Source organism: Cydia splendana, chromosome 7 (genome assembly GCF_910591565.1).
Source record: "Cydia splendana chromosome 7, ilCydSple1.2, whole genome shotgun sequence".
NCBI classification, from domain to species: Eukaryota; Metazoa; Arthropoda; class Insecta; order Lepidoptera; family Tortricidae; genus Cydia; species Cydia splendana.
The window spans coordinates 5,706,643-5,721,283 of NC_085966.1; the positions used below are offsets into that span (position 1 = coordinate 5,706,643).

At 41.0% G+C, this 14,641-nt stretch overlaps 2 protein-coding genes across 2 annotated transcripts in view; both read left to right on the forward strand.

Annotated features, from left to right (window-relative positions):
- Nucleotides 1–8,824, forward strand: part of LOC134791983 (uncharacterized) — a 320,377-nt gene extending 311,553 nt beyond the window's left edge. The window contains exons 12-15 of the mRNA XM_063763080.1: nt 135–300; nt 4,463–4,602; nt 5,020–5,134; nt 5,247–8,824. Of these exons, the coding sequence (XP_063619150.1) occupies nt 135–300; nt 4,463–4,602; nt 5,020–5,134; nt 5,247–6,713 (1,888 nt within the window). The 3' untranslated portion in view covers nt 6,714–8,824. The remainder of the gene's footprint in view (nt 1–134; nt 301–4,462; nt 4,603–5,019; nt 5,135–5,246) is intronic.
- A 1,203-nt stretch (nt 8,825–10,027) lies between these two features.
- LOC134791975 (uncharacterized) lies at nt 10,028–14,641 on the forward strand. The gene is made up of 7 exons (XM_063763069.1): nt 10,028–10,457; nt 10,564–10,768; nt 11,154–11,227; nt 11,868–11,942; nt 12,083–12,199; nt 12,471–12,596; nt 12,924–14,641. Exons 1-7 carry the CDS (start codon nt 10,287–10,289, stop codon nt 14,607–14,609), a joined length of 2,454 nt encoding a protein of 817 aa, XP_063619139.1. The 5' UTR covers nt 10,028–10,286; the 3' UTR covers nt 14,610–14,641.

A 14,641-nucleotide genomic window follows, 5' to 3' on the forward strand; every position in this document is an offset into this window, starting at 1 on the left:
ATAAAAGTGAAGGAAGCGAAAGAGGTATGTCAGGACCGTAACAAGTGGAAATCCGTGGTCTCTGCCTACCCCTCCGGGAAATAGGCGTGATTATATGTATGTATGTATTAATTATTAAAATATTGCTGATGCAGGTACTGCGACGTGTTCCAACGCTGTCGCGAAGTAGACCCGTCGGGTCCGTTGGCCACTCTGCGGAAACTCCTGCTCTCGGACGAGAGCATTGCCGGCTTCAAGCGCTGGGTGCTCCGCCACTGGTACGCCGTGCTGCTCATCTTGCTGGCCGTCATCGCTTTGTTGGTGAGTTATCAACTAAATTCGTCACGAACATCTCTGTTCGATACTTCTTAACTCCTGGAATGATCCGCTTCATGTTCTAACTGAAAAAATAAACAGAATTTATTGTAGAAATATATTGCGGGATACAGTGAAAATAAGCATACAGACAGGCTTATTCTATGCAGTAGAGTCTGCGCCTGAATCTAACCTAACCTGGACTTCTTTGAGGTGCTTAGGCCTCTGTAGGCTTTGCACAACAAGTTATAGTTATGTTTGATAGTGACAATAATCAGTGAGACAGGAAAGCGGTTTGTTAAACGAAACAAATCTATAAAAGATTTCGTTGAATTACACAGCACCTGAAGTAAGCGACTACGAGTATTTAAGATTTTAATGTACAATATTTAGTAAACCAGTATAGGTACCAATAATATAAAAAAAAATAATAGTTTTTTTTTTCGTTTTGATATTAATTTGATTGTTCCTTAGCGATGTTGCCGCATCTTAGATTCCGCAATCGAACTCGAGATAGACGCTAACAAGTATTAGCGTCTTACAACCGAGGTATCGTGTTGTATCAAACTACTGTGTGTACTGTAACGCTAGACGAGTGAGGAACTTTGTATGCTAAGGTTAAGGCTAGATTTAATTAGGATACTACCTTTGATTTATTGTATAGGTACTCTAGTCTAAGGGCACGTGTGTAAGTTGCATAGAGCGGGTGCGTGGATTAACGAAAATTTTTAGGTAAGTATGAGCAACGGTAACTGGCACGGACGCGTGCGACGGATTTACCTACTTAGCACCCGCGTGCGTGCGCCCGCTCCATGCACCCACGCCAGCTAGCTATATAGCTTAAGTTGCAAATAAATACATGAGAGGCCTAGGCAAAAGACAATCGTTTCTCGAATAAAATAAATTAATTAAAAATTAAAAAACACGCCTGCGAAAAAGCGAACTGAAAAGACAAAAATAATTTTTAGTTGTGTTAGTTTAGTTGAGTAACTTAATGAATGTAAAAAATAATTAGAATACGAGTGTTTAGTGAAGGTTATAAACAACAAACGCAAAAGTTTTATGCTCATTTAGGATCGTGACTGTACCTGTGTATTTTATTTCAATTGCAGTCGGGAACCTATTAAATGGGAAAATGACAATACATCAAGGTCCCCGACTGCAATTGAAATAAAATATACAGGTACAGTCACGATCCTAAATGAGCATAAAACTTTTGCGTTTGTTGTTTATAACCTTCACTAAACACTCATATTCTAATTATTTTTTACATTCATTAAGTTACTCAACTAAACTAACACAACTAAAAATTATTTTTGTCTTTTCAGTTCGCTTTTTCGCAGGCGTGTTTTTTAATTTTTAATTAATTTATTTTATTTTATACTTTTTAGAATTTTTACATTCATTAAGTTGAGTAACTAACACAACTAAAAAATATTTTCATCTTTTCAGTTCGCTTTCTCGAAGTCGTGTTTTTTTAATTTTAATTTAACTTTGGGGTCATGATTTCGTTACTAACCATTTGAAGTCACTTTATATTACTTTTGCGAGGGCGTCCTCAGTACAGAAAGGCACGCAGAGCGCCGCATATATCGGGCTACGCCCGACTCCTTTGGAACGCGTACAGTGCGCCACGAACGTCGGGCTACGCCCGACGCTTTGAGTGAGAGGGCACTGAAGACGTCTTGGTAAGCGTACAGCGTGTCACGTACGTGGGCCTACGCCCCCGACACTTGGTATGAGAGAGTCGAAGGCGCCTGGCTTTGGACCGACTGCAGCGCGCCACGTACGTCGGGCTACATCCGACTCTTTTACTATTAGGGCGCCGAAGGCGCCCGGCCTTAGAACGCGTACAACGCGCCTCGTACACGCCCGACGCTTTGAGTAAGAGGGCGCCGAAGGCGCCCGGCTTTGGTATGCGTACAGCGTGTCACGTACGTTTTAGTATGAGAAAGTAGAAGTCGCCTGGCTTTGGACCGCGCGCAGCGCGTCACGTACGTCGGGCTATGCCCGACTCTTTTAGTATGAGGGCGCCGAAGGCGCCCGGCTTTGGAACGCGTACAGCGCGCCACGTACGTCGGGCTACGCAAGAGGCTTTGAGTATGAGGCCGGCTTTGGTAATCATACAGCGTGTCACGCTACGCCCGATACTTTTAATATGAGAGATTTGAAGGTGCCTGGCTTTGGACCGCGTGCAGCGCGCCACGAACATCGGTCTACGCCAGAACCTTTAAGTGTGAGGGCGCCGAAGGTGCCCGGCTTTGGTATGCATACAGCGTGTCACGTACGTCGGACTACGCCCGACACTTTTAGTATGAGAAAGTAGAAGTCGCCTGGCTTTGGACCGTGCGCAGTGCGCCACGTATGTACGTCGGGCTACGCCCGACTCTTTTAGTATGAGGGCGCCGAAGGCGCCCGGCTTTGGAACGCGTACAACGCGCCACGTACGTCGGGCTCCGCTCGACGCTTTGAGTATGAGGGCGCCGAAGGCGCCCGGCTTTGGTAAGAGTATAGCGTGTCACGTACGTCGGGCTACGCCTGACCCTTTTAGTGTGGGGGCGCCTTTGGCGCCTGGCTTTGGACCGAGTGCATATACTTGGACAAGTTGCAGGAAGCGCACATCTTTCTTACGCTCTGAGTAATGTCATCATCATAAATGTTAAAATTAAATTAAACCATACGGTTATAATGATACTTTCACGATTTGTTCTGCCAAAGTCGGTGCAGAGTTAGCTTAGACGGACTCTGCATCGTATCGATTAATAAATAGAAGTTATATTTTAAACTTTCTGATTCCATTAGCGCAATTACGAACATGTTTTAAAAATTATGAGTACCTAATATAATATAATTATATTTTTTTATACTACTACTTTACTAGAAAGTCTTCGACCAGTGTGTGTTGCCAGTGATGACATATGGAACTGAAACGTGGCCGCTTACTGTGTGCCTCATAAGAAGGCTCAAAGTCACCCAAAGGGCAATGGAGAGGGCTATGCTTGGAGTCTCTCTGCGTGATCGCATCAGAAATGAGGCCATCCGCAGCAGAACCAAAGTAACCGATGTAGCCCTCCGAATCGCTAAACTTAAGTGGCAGTGGGCGGGGCACATTGCCCGTAGAACCGATGGCCGTTGGGGCGGAAAGGTTCTCGAGTGGCGACCACGTACCGGAAGGCGCAACGTGGGTAGACCCCCCACAAGGTGGACTGACGACCTGGTAAAGGTCGCGGGAGTCCGCTGGATGCGGGTGGCGCAAGACCGGTCATTGTGGCACTCTTTGGGGGAGGCCTATGTCCAGCAGTGGACGTCCTCTGGCTGATATGATGATGATGATGATGATATTTTTTTATGATCAGCGGTCAAACTCTTTCCTTTTATTTTAATAAGTATCCCATTCAATAATAATATTTGGTTTTATGAGATTAGCTTCTCTTAACATATTTTGTCAATTCTTACTTTCTCAAAATGAAACTTAAACCCACATGTTGCATATATTTTATCAATTGGCTTTCAAAGCCCTTCATTTTGATACCCTACTCGATAGGTTTGCACGATATTTTTTTCTAAAGGTTGCGTAATATGGCGCATTAAGTCCGCCATATTGTTTTTATAATGACGTCATATAGCCTATGTTAGCCGGGATGACGTAAGGATTCTAATGATGTATCATACGTCTAAATCGGTTAAGGCATTCAGAAGTTAAGGTGGAATAAAGAAACTCACATACATACAAACATGAACGCTGAAAACAATACACTCTTTTTGTTTGGGCAGTCGTGTAAAAAGCTAATCAAAATACAAAATATGATGACGTGACTTTTCGTCGGACCTGTCATCCCAAAACAGTTTTACTTTTCGCTTTTGTCGAAAAACGATTTTCACATGTTATCTTGGCTACGTCCCCAGTATTAGGTCCCCTTTCCACTTATGATTTATTAATATCTGCTGAGTTTTCAGAAGAATAGGCTAATTCCCTACAAGCAAGGTAAATTATTCATAATACTTTTACTAATTTATCAGAATACACGGATCATAATATAACAACTTGTTATGTTAGGTATTAGTTTTTCTGATACTACTGTTTTCGTATCGCTAGTATAAGTTGATTTAAAGATTAACTTACTTCTGATAAGTTTAGATATAAATAACGCTAAACTCAACATTCCAGGTGGCCAGCACGCGCTTCCTGGGCCGCCACGGCAAGAAGCTGAAGTCTGTGACCATCATCCACTCGTCCACCACCGAAACCGTCCGTCTGCCTGATGCTGCCGACCCCAACGGGGGGCTGATCGTCCACACCGCTGTCAGGTGAATATCATTACTTCACCACATTGAATTTAACCCCTCTAGAGAAGTGGTTCCTAACCTTTTCAGTCCGGTCACCCCTATGACTAACTAGGGAACCTGATTTGACCCCTCCTCCCATTGGTAATAAAAAATAAAACGTGTACGTTTGTTGTATTGTCATATTAGGTCAGCTTATTACCCCCGCAAAATACCAGTTTTACCCCCACGGGAGTAATTACCACCAGGTTAGGAACCACTGCTCTAGAGCCAAGGGAAATGAAAAAAGCTTGTAAGTCCCAATGGTTATGCCAAAATCGCGTCCGTTTTTTTTTATAAATATAAAAGTCAGTGTTATGTATTATTAAAACTATTCTTTATTCCTTCCTTTATCCCCTTTATCTACATCAAATGACCGAAACTTACGTGTTCATTTTTCAGATCAAAACTTCCTCTGAAGAAGAAAGTTGCCCTCCGCACAAAAGCTTACCGCAATAAAAAGGATCATAAAAATAAGCAAGATAAGGCATCTCCGGCACACGCCGCCAAAAAGAGGGTAAGTTGACACTTTTATAACCAATTAATGTGCAAAAATTTATTAAGATACCATTGTGAATTTTATTTCCAAGGTGACAAAAAACTTTGTAACGTTGTCGTTTTTATTTCAGAAACCTAGTCATCCGGCGAAACCGGACGACCCCGCCAAAGTACCGAAGGAAAGTGCCGTAGTGGTGACGAATGCGGAGGGGAAGTCTCCGAAACATGTCCTCCTGTCAAAACATAAAGCAAAAATAAAGAAACGAAAATCCAAAATCAAGAAAGAAACCATTGACTATAGTTCAATGCAGAAACATCCATCCACCCCCACTAAAGATACGGAAGCTTTAACGAAAGTTCAGAAGTGGCTTCTGAGCTCGCCACAACCTACTGCCATTCCTAAATCTAAGTCTATACCCCTAGGACTCACCGAGCGAACGCATCGACAAGTACAAAAGGGCACACGCAAAACGAGACCGTCCAAGAGCGCCACCAATCTGTTGTCCGGCGAAAAAGCTCGCCTACAGGTCGTCTTCAAACCGCCGTTCAGATTCAGCGTGAAAATCTGCAAGAGCGATAAAACTAAAGTCGTCCTCGACAAATCTTCCAAACCCGACCTCGACAGAAAACGCCAGGAGGTGACCCCACAGACGACTTCCGGCGCGGAACACGCCAAATCGAATCCTTCTCAAAGTAAACTTCTAAAACATTCCAATTCCACTAAAAATGAGGTAGAGACTGCCGCCCCGACATGTCCGAAACCGGCGGATAGGCCACAAAAGCAGGAGAGTCACGGATATGCGAATCTACTGCCCAGAAGCGCGAGCGACTGCAAACTAGTGAAGAACGTCCCCGAAGCGAAAAATTCAGGGCACAAAAAGAGCAACTCGGTCGGGCAGCGAAAGGAGACGACCGAGAGCCGGCAGAACCTCATCACGCACGAGGACGACGGCGCGCACGTGTACGAGAACGTGGCGCACGACGCGCTCGTGCCGCGCAGCTGCAGCATGCCGCGCCGCCAGCCCGCCGCCATCATGCGCCAGGCCAGCCACGGCCATCTGCCGCGCGTGCAGCCCCTGCAGCGCCCGCAGCGGCGCGGCTCCTCCCGCCACGGCAGCACCGGCGAGCTCGACCACCTCTACAACACCATCGACACGCTCCGCCGCAGCCCCGACACCAGCGACACCAACACCGCCAGCTCCGCCGGCAGCCGGCGCCGGCTCCGGACCGAGCGCCAGAACAGCCCGGGGGACAAGCGGAGCCCCTCGGCGACGAAGCTGAAGCGGCAGATGAGCGAGAACGAGCTCGGGCGGGCCGATCTGCGCGGCTTCCAGCTCGTCGTCGGCAAGGACAAGCTGAAGCGGCAGACGAGCGCCAACGAGCTGTGCGGGTCGCGCGTGCAACTCGCCATGCCCATGTCGGCGGGCGCGGAGCCGCGGCCGCAGTTCTGCTGGAACAAGCGCGCCAGCCTGGACGGCGAGCGCGCGCGGCGCCACAAGCGCAGCTACACGTTCGGCGAGCTCAAGCACACCGTGCCCGACGCCAAGCCCAGGGGGGACCCCTCCGACGAGGACTTCTTGAAAATCATTGACAATTGAGTGGAGTGAAAAATTTGTGACGCGGTGCAGCTATTTTTAAATACGTGCGGACGAACTATCGACGTGTCTGGCTAAGAAAGTTGTATCCACCGGGTTAACGAGTGATGCTACTTATTGAGTGTTGAAGTACTTGTATCTAGTGAATTCAAGTTTCGTTAGCCGAGCCGCTAGCTAGGTGTAATCGCCGGCAGGTGTAAATATTGTAATTTGCTTTTAATATTAGATTTAATGTAACCTGCCACTGAAACGAATTATCACTCAGTCTACTCGAAGACCACAACTTGAAATGTATACTACTTTTTAGTGAATTTCTAAAACTAAAAGACGACTTCGTGATCGTAGCACCGTCGAAATGATTGTAGACTAGCGATGGTCTCGTTTCACTGGACGATCTCTAAAAATGAATCTCTATTTTTTCTACATGCTATGTATTGTAAAAAATTACTCATTACTTATGTAAAGTGTTCATATACGATGATTTGAAGGATATTTTATAATACTTTACATAATTTCATTGCGTAATTTTACTTGCAGTATTAATTTAAAGAAATCTCCGACAAAATTATGAAGTTTAAATGATTCTTAGTACAATGATAGGGTTTTCTTGCAGCTAATCTAGCGACAATGCAGTTAATTTAGATAGCCGTCAATTAACGAGTCAATCTATCAATCGACATTAAAATAGATTATTAAGATATTCAACTCCCATAAAAATATCTATGTCTAAAAAGATTTACTTAACGTAACTTTATGTAGGATTCTTTATCGTCCATTCGGATAGATACTATGCTGTTCTTATGATGCCACTTTTAATACAAGTAGATCAGCCGTAGGCGAATCAATAACTTTGAAAAAAACTTAGAAGTTTTTGTAATCAAGAAAACTCACTAATTTTACAAACTTGCTGCTTTATTTCGCATTAGAAATAATACTGACCATACGCATAAATATCTGTATCTGCTTACGCAACAAAGTTCAGGAAATTTATATGTGGATATTTATTGAATCCTACACAAAATCGACGTCCAAATGCTAATATTATACACATAATTAAAAGGTTTTATTAATAAGTATATTATTTTTTTATTAATATTGGATTTAACACGAACTAACAGACAAATAAAAAATGTATTGTCATACCTAGATAATAAGCGAACTCGTGGCTGTTATTTCAGTTGGTTACTTATTGTTTTCTGCAGTATCTGGGATGGAATCTCACTTTAATAATTCAACGTATTAGTACGACAATATTGTAGTGTATAATACATTAAAACGTGTTGATAATTATCCTATTATAGATGTTAGATACAAAAACATTATTTTTTCTTTTTAATTTAGGTCCCGCCTAAAATGTACAGACCATTTTCTCATAAGGAGTTTTGTCTATGGTCTCAAGAGTAGGATCCAAAAAGTATGAAATGCAAATCAATATATTTTGCAAACGGAATTATTAGTACATAAATACCACAAGAATAACGAATAGAAGTACACAATTAAGTACATTTTTCTATCTCAGATATTTATCAGAATGTGTTCCGGTATTTATGCGAATCGTGCGGTGCGGCGCAAAAGCTTTGTGGCCGCGGCCCGTCGTGTATGAGCTTCGTCGTAGGGAGGTAAGGTAAGGGTAAAACGTAAAACTATTGTGTAGAAATGGATTTCTAAGACGATACTAAAAGTATTGGAGATGTTACAAATTTGTATTTTTTAATGTTTCTTATGTGGGTGATGTGGAAGTTACGTTATCTGTGTCCGCATGATCCACATGGGTTGTATTTAGAGTTTGTTCGACGCCTGTCGCTATATTTCTGTTTCAACTCGTAGCTCTATTGATGTTCTTCCTTATAATCGTATGTGTTAATTGTGCATTTTATAAAAGATAAATGTGATTAGATTATATGGAACTATGTAATGGTTTTCTTGTTTATATATAAATTATACTAATAATAGTTTCAGATGTGTATCGAAAAGATTCATTACAATTTTTATTTATCTGTATAGAAATCGTTTAAATGTTTCGATCATAGATTTAATGGACACATCTGACCACAATCTCGCTGTATTTGTTCCAAGTGCCTTATGAACAAATCGTTGCATTCCTACTATACATTCCAAATCCAACCTGAAAGCAAACAACTAGTTTTTTTTACTGCCTTTACACATATTAACTCACATTTATAGACGGGTCTATCGCGAATTTATTTTACTACCTTTATTTACCGACGTTTCGACACAGGTTTCACTGGTCGTGGTCGCGGTTAGCCGCGACGACGAGAATAAATTCGCGATAGACCCGTCTATAAATGTGAGTTAATATGTGTTCAAAACGCGAAAGTTTTAAATATTATATTGTATCCTCCAATTTTATTTAATAATGTATTTATGAACTGGAATTATGGTCTGATGCTAATTAAATATAATATTTAGCATTAAATATGTTCTGTAGCCAACAGTACTTAAATAACGTTAGTCTGTGATAGATTTTCAGTTTCACTTATTTTTCTGCATAACAAGATACAAATGTACTACTTTTCGCTGTTGTTCTAATTTAGGACTATAAATACAAATTTGTAATAAATTCATTTTCTAACGTATTTACTATTTCTTTCTGCATTTTTTAAATATTAAAAGAATACAACAAAATGATCTTTTTTTATTTTAGTTCAATAATGTCTTCGTAACGCCAGCAATGCCGCCAGGCTAACCGTATGCATATCTAAATCTTTTAGTTGTTTGTTGCCGTTGTCGTTGTGGCTTAGTCAGCAAAAAAAGAGAATAAATATTTCACGTTAAATCAATTCATGACAAAGTTATACTACAAAAATAAAAAAGTTTATAATTAGGGTTTTAGTGCCTTTTTATTTTCAAGATTAAATAAAAAAGGATAATTTTTGCACTTTTTTTTATATTATAGAATCAAGAGCCCCAATAAGAGAAATAAATGTCCCAAAATTACCGTGCATTGCATTTTCCATTTCTTCCATTCCGTTATCGTCATACAGTCTATGAAACATTGTAACGGAATGGAAAAAAATATTGGGTCACTTTTTTCTCCTAGTGGGATTGAAATAGCTCGTTATTCTGACTAGAAATAACATAATAAAATTAAAATTATGAATAAGTACTTTAAAGTGTATGAAGTAATTTTAAATAAAATTACCCATTTTACAAAACGGAAAGAAACAAATCAAGGCGACTCGGTCAGTGTCATGTCATTATTATACAATGGCTGAATGACTAATAATTAGTCATTCATTACAATTATTGTAAGTCCTGTGGATTTGTTTACATGTGGTAATTTTTTTTATCGAAGAAAAAACCTACCATAGACAACAATTAGGTAGGTCGACGCCGTGGCGGCCATATAGATTTTGCCTTTTAACCTCTTTACCAATGGTAACCGACTGACTGGCAGCCACAAAATGGCTGTCGTTTTAAATTAAAATAACGTCAAATTATTCTTATTCGTTTTTCGTTTGTTAAGATTTTGTCAAACTCTGAACGTCGATAGACTGTCATACAGTAAATTGAAATCAATGGAGACGGTTTTACAGTGGAGCAAAAGTAATTATAATGGCTCCAATACGTTACAGTCTTCATTATGAAGATTACTCGGAACACTTAATGTCCAGATTTGGTAAATTGCTACAAATGCAATCCTTAGTGGACATGACACTAATGTGTAGTTCGCACACTTTGCGTGTTCACAAAGCGGTTCTTGCGGCCAGTAGTGCTTATTTTCAGGTATTTATATTTATTACGATTTCACGATATATTGTAGGAGGCACATACCTATAATATTGTAGGTAGTATAATAAGTCATTAGGTATTTAAACCGTCTTGTTTTTAGGAAGTTCTGCAGAAACAGAATGGTGAGCCGTTGATCATATTGAAAATGAGATTTAGCGTTCTCAAATCGCTTGTAGAGTTTATGTATTGTGGCAAAACTCAGTGCTTGGAAGAAAACTTAGATGAACTGGTTTCTGCAGCACAATTTCTAAAAATTAAGGGTCTTTCGAAGGTAACTAAAGAAGGACTGGGCATTAATAATCATAGTAAGTAATATTTTATTATTTTACAAGTATCTAAATACCTATATAGAGTACGTTTACGTTAGCACTACACCAAGTGCTACGTCAAGTAGGTATATATGGCACCACATCGTTACTAATCGATGCAAACTTAGCGTAGACAGGCCAATTCGAACGTACACTGACATCAGAATGATGTTTGAGTCATTTTATTTAGTTATCGTGCGTCTCGCCCGTGTAATAACAATTAAATATGAGTAAAAACTAATACAATTTTGCATTAGCCCATTTGTATGTCGCAACATGTTTTATTGCAAAAATCACGCAAACAAGTATAAATCGCGTAATCTACCTAAACAAGTCCAATATCAGATTCAAATAAATACCTAAATATGTTTTAATCTTACAGGCGAGCTCCCGGTGTTCACGCCTCCTGTTGTCATCAATCGCCCGCCACAGTCTCTAATAGATATGCATACACAGGTATTTTACACCGCTTTCATTGTAAAAATATTGTACGTTACAAACTTATTCAATTCTTTTGTGGGAGTGGAGTCTTGAAGATGCTAGGATTACGCTACTTTTCATGTAAAGATAAGAAAATTATGAAAAAATCTTTCACTATTCCTCCTTTCGCCATTTTGTCACAATCATAAATGTAATTCACATGCTAACATATTGCTTTCGATAGCCCCATAAATAATGCACCCGCGTAGCACCCTTACGTGCTACGGGTACGAGTGCTACGCCGTAGTCCGTAGCATTGTCTCTAGGTCGCTACACAACGAAAATGGAATCATTCGAACACACAGGCCAATTCGAACGTACACTGATATCAAACGACATCTAACTGATATCATCCAAATAACATGATTCATTCCGACGTCAGTGTACGTTCGAATTGGCCTGTTATTCACTTACCAGATCTATTCAGATAGTAATATCTGAATAGGCCTTCAGCGTACAAAATTTTTCTTGACGTCATGACGCCAAAGCTTTCGCTCATCCTTCCTAAACATCTTAGCGTTGAAGGGGAACTTCGGTGACATTTATAATCGTTGAATATATTTTTATTTCTATTTTTAGCGCATTTGTAATGATCTTTTATTGTTTATATTTTTAGGATAGCAGTGAGCCCAAGCACCTTTCTACGCCTAACACCGGTCAGCCAGTGGACAATATGGGACGCCCGAACAAGGTTAAACTTAGCTCTTTAATTATTTATCGTGTTGCTTTTTTTGTCATAAAATTGTTTTTGTTTTGACACTTGAAGTTCAAAGGTTTGCCTATTTTAACAGCAGTTCACAATCAAAAAAAATATATAAATAATTTCATCAGGACATGGTGGTTCGCATACCTTTCGACATCGAAAACGGCAGCAATGCCCCTGTCGGCATGGACTACGGCGACACCCCGCGCTCCATCAAGCCGCGCCGAGGCCGACCCAGTGTGAGAGTAAGTTTATTTACTAGATGGAAAAACGGCAGCAATGTCCCGGGCGGCATGGACTGATAAGGAAAAACATTTAAGTCCCTATTGATACAATATTTTTGAAACCCTCGATTCCTAGATAGGTCAACATAACATCACTGTGGAACATATTGAAAATCTGTTTTTATAAATATATTTTTCAATTACCCTACCTTGAAAACGTTAAGACTTCAGGCTTTTGTAATATTTTCTTGTGACTTTTGGGGCACTTTGTTCATGACGTGGTCTGTTCTAGCGCACCGGGGGCTGGGAGAGTTCCGGGCCTCTGGGCCGGGCCGCCGAACGCGCCCTGCTGCGCCGCGAGCAGGACTCTCGCAAAGCCATACACCAGCTCAAGCATTTGCAGACCAGACACATGCAGGTTAGACCGTTCTTGTCTTTTATATAACTATACACCTTCAGGCTGCAGTTTATGCTCACATTCGATCGACATTTACCGAAATCCAAGATTTTTTTATGAGATGATCCGGCAGAGTCACTGTTCATATCGTTTCTCTGCCAATGTACTTACATCTTTTGCCAGTAGGTATATGGTTACGACATTACTTTAACCTTTTTTAGCTTGAACCACAAAACGCACATTACACACGTCTTGGCCTTCCTCTGCTTTTCTTCCTTCATCACCAGATTTTTCATTACGTTCCATCGCCAAATATTTCGGCAATAATTTCGTCTGTTCAATTTCCAGGACTACATGGACAGAGTGACGCTTTCCCAGGCGGTTAACAGCATCTGCGGCCCTGAATCTACCAGCCCTCACAACTACATGGGCGTCGACAACGATCTCATGTACATGGACCAAACTGTCTCCTCCAACGTTTTAGATCCTACCATCTCGTACCCTGAAGAACACCCCATGCGGTCAGAGGGAATCTCCTCCTACGTCAACACTACGACCACAAGCTCTGCCAGTGATTCCAACAGCAACATCAATAATGCCATGTCCCAATACGTTGATGCCTTAAAAAGCGCCGGACTTCCCACCGATCTGCCCATACTCTTCGAATCCGGAGACGGATCCTATATCAACGTCAACGAACAAGTTCTTCTTGACATGGTACAGAGCAGCGAGATTCAATATGAAGTTATCGAGCAGCCTAACATCATTGAAAAGGTTGCGGATCCGAGCGAAATCAAAAGCATTGACGATTTGTCCAAGTCGATAGAAAGAGGAGAGTTGATGTCCGGAAATAAGAGTTATTCGGGAGCCGAGTTTGAAAAAGATGCCGTACAATTCAGCAACCACGAAGATTCCATAAACAGTCTGAACGCAATCCTGCCAGATAATTTAGACTCGTTTGGTGACCAACAGAATTATGTAGTTCTAGATCAACGTATGCAGAATAATAATTCTATGGATCATGATCCATCACACGATTTTTCGGGGATCGAGGGAGACATGCAATTCTTCACGAAATCTATGAGTGATGATGTCAAAAAATATTATCAAGAACAACACCTCAACGAGGCGAGAGCAATGGAGCAGTTGTGTCCTACGAGCACCGCTCTGGACACTAGTTTTAGCATGTCCCTGCTTGACACGAAAAACTCCCACTTGGATGAAAATATGAGTCAACAATTTAATCTGCAAGAGGACTTAAGAAGAAACGAAGATTGCTACGACTTCAGCCTTCAGCTTCCTCAAGCTAGCGACTTTAAAGATGATGGTTTAGATTGCCTAATGTCCACTCCTAAACAGAGTCTAAATAATAGTTCTTTCGACATCAACACTCAATTAGAAAAACCTTGTCCAGGGAGAGACGAAATTATGAACGATTTAATGAATATTGAAAAGAATATGGGTATCACATCAAACAATGACTGTTCCGTGAACGAAGCTGAAAGGGGTGAACCAAATCACAAACCTGATTTTGACGGCGATGCGTTGAATGTTAGCAATGCTTTTTCGAACGAAACTAGAGAAAATGAGGTGGCTGTTGAAAATACCCGGCCTCCAGATGATATTACTGCCAGTATAACTTCAAGTGGCTTACAATGGGACGATAATATGGATATGAATGCCCAAGAAACTGAAAATAATCATGTGAATAACAGCGATACAAAAACTAATGATAATCATGAATCAGAATCCAGATATAATGATGCAGTTATTGATCTCACAGCACCGTCAACATCTGGATGGAAAGATAAGAATAAAATCGACATGAATAAAGAAAATGAACCCAGCAATGAGTCTACAATAGACTCCACGTTAGATGATGACATTCCGTACGCTGTGGGTCTCCTGCCTTTGAAGCATGTGCAGCCTATAGAAGACAGCACGTTAAAACGAAAATCTTTGGATGGAGGTTTGTCCCTTAATGTGGATGCCAACTGTTTAAAACGTAAAGTTAAATATAAGAAACTACAATAAGTAATTATATTTAGTTTTTAGATGAATACATA

Coding starts and splice junctions, on each gene's coding strand:
- LOC134791975 (XM_063763069.1), top strand. CDS start 10,287: ATGGCTCCAATACGTTACAGTCTTCATTATGAAGATTACTCGGAACAC. Junction 10,769..11,153: donor ACTGGGCATTAATAATCATA/GTAAGTAATATT, acceptor TTAATCTTACAG/GCGAGCTCCCGGTGTTCACG. Junction 11,943..12,082: donor ATATGGGACGCCCGAACAAG/GTTAAACTTAGC, acceptor TAATTTCATCAG/GACATGGTGGTTCGCATACC.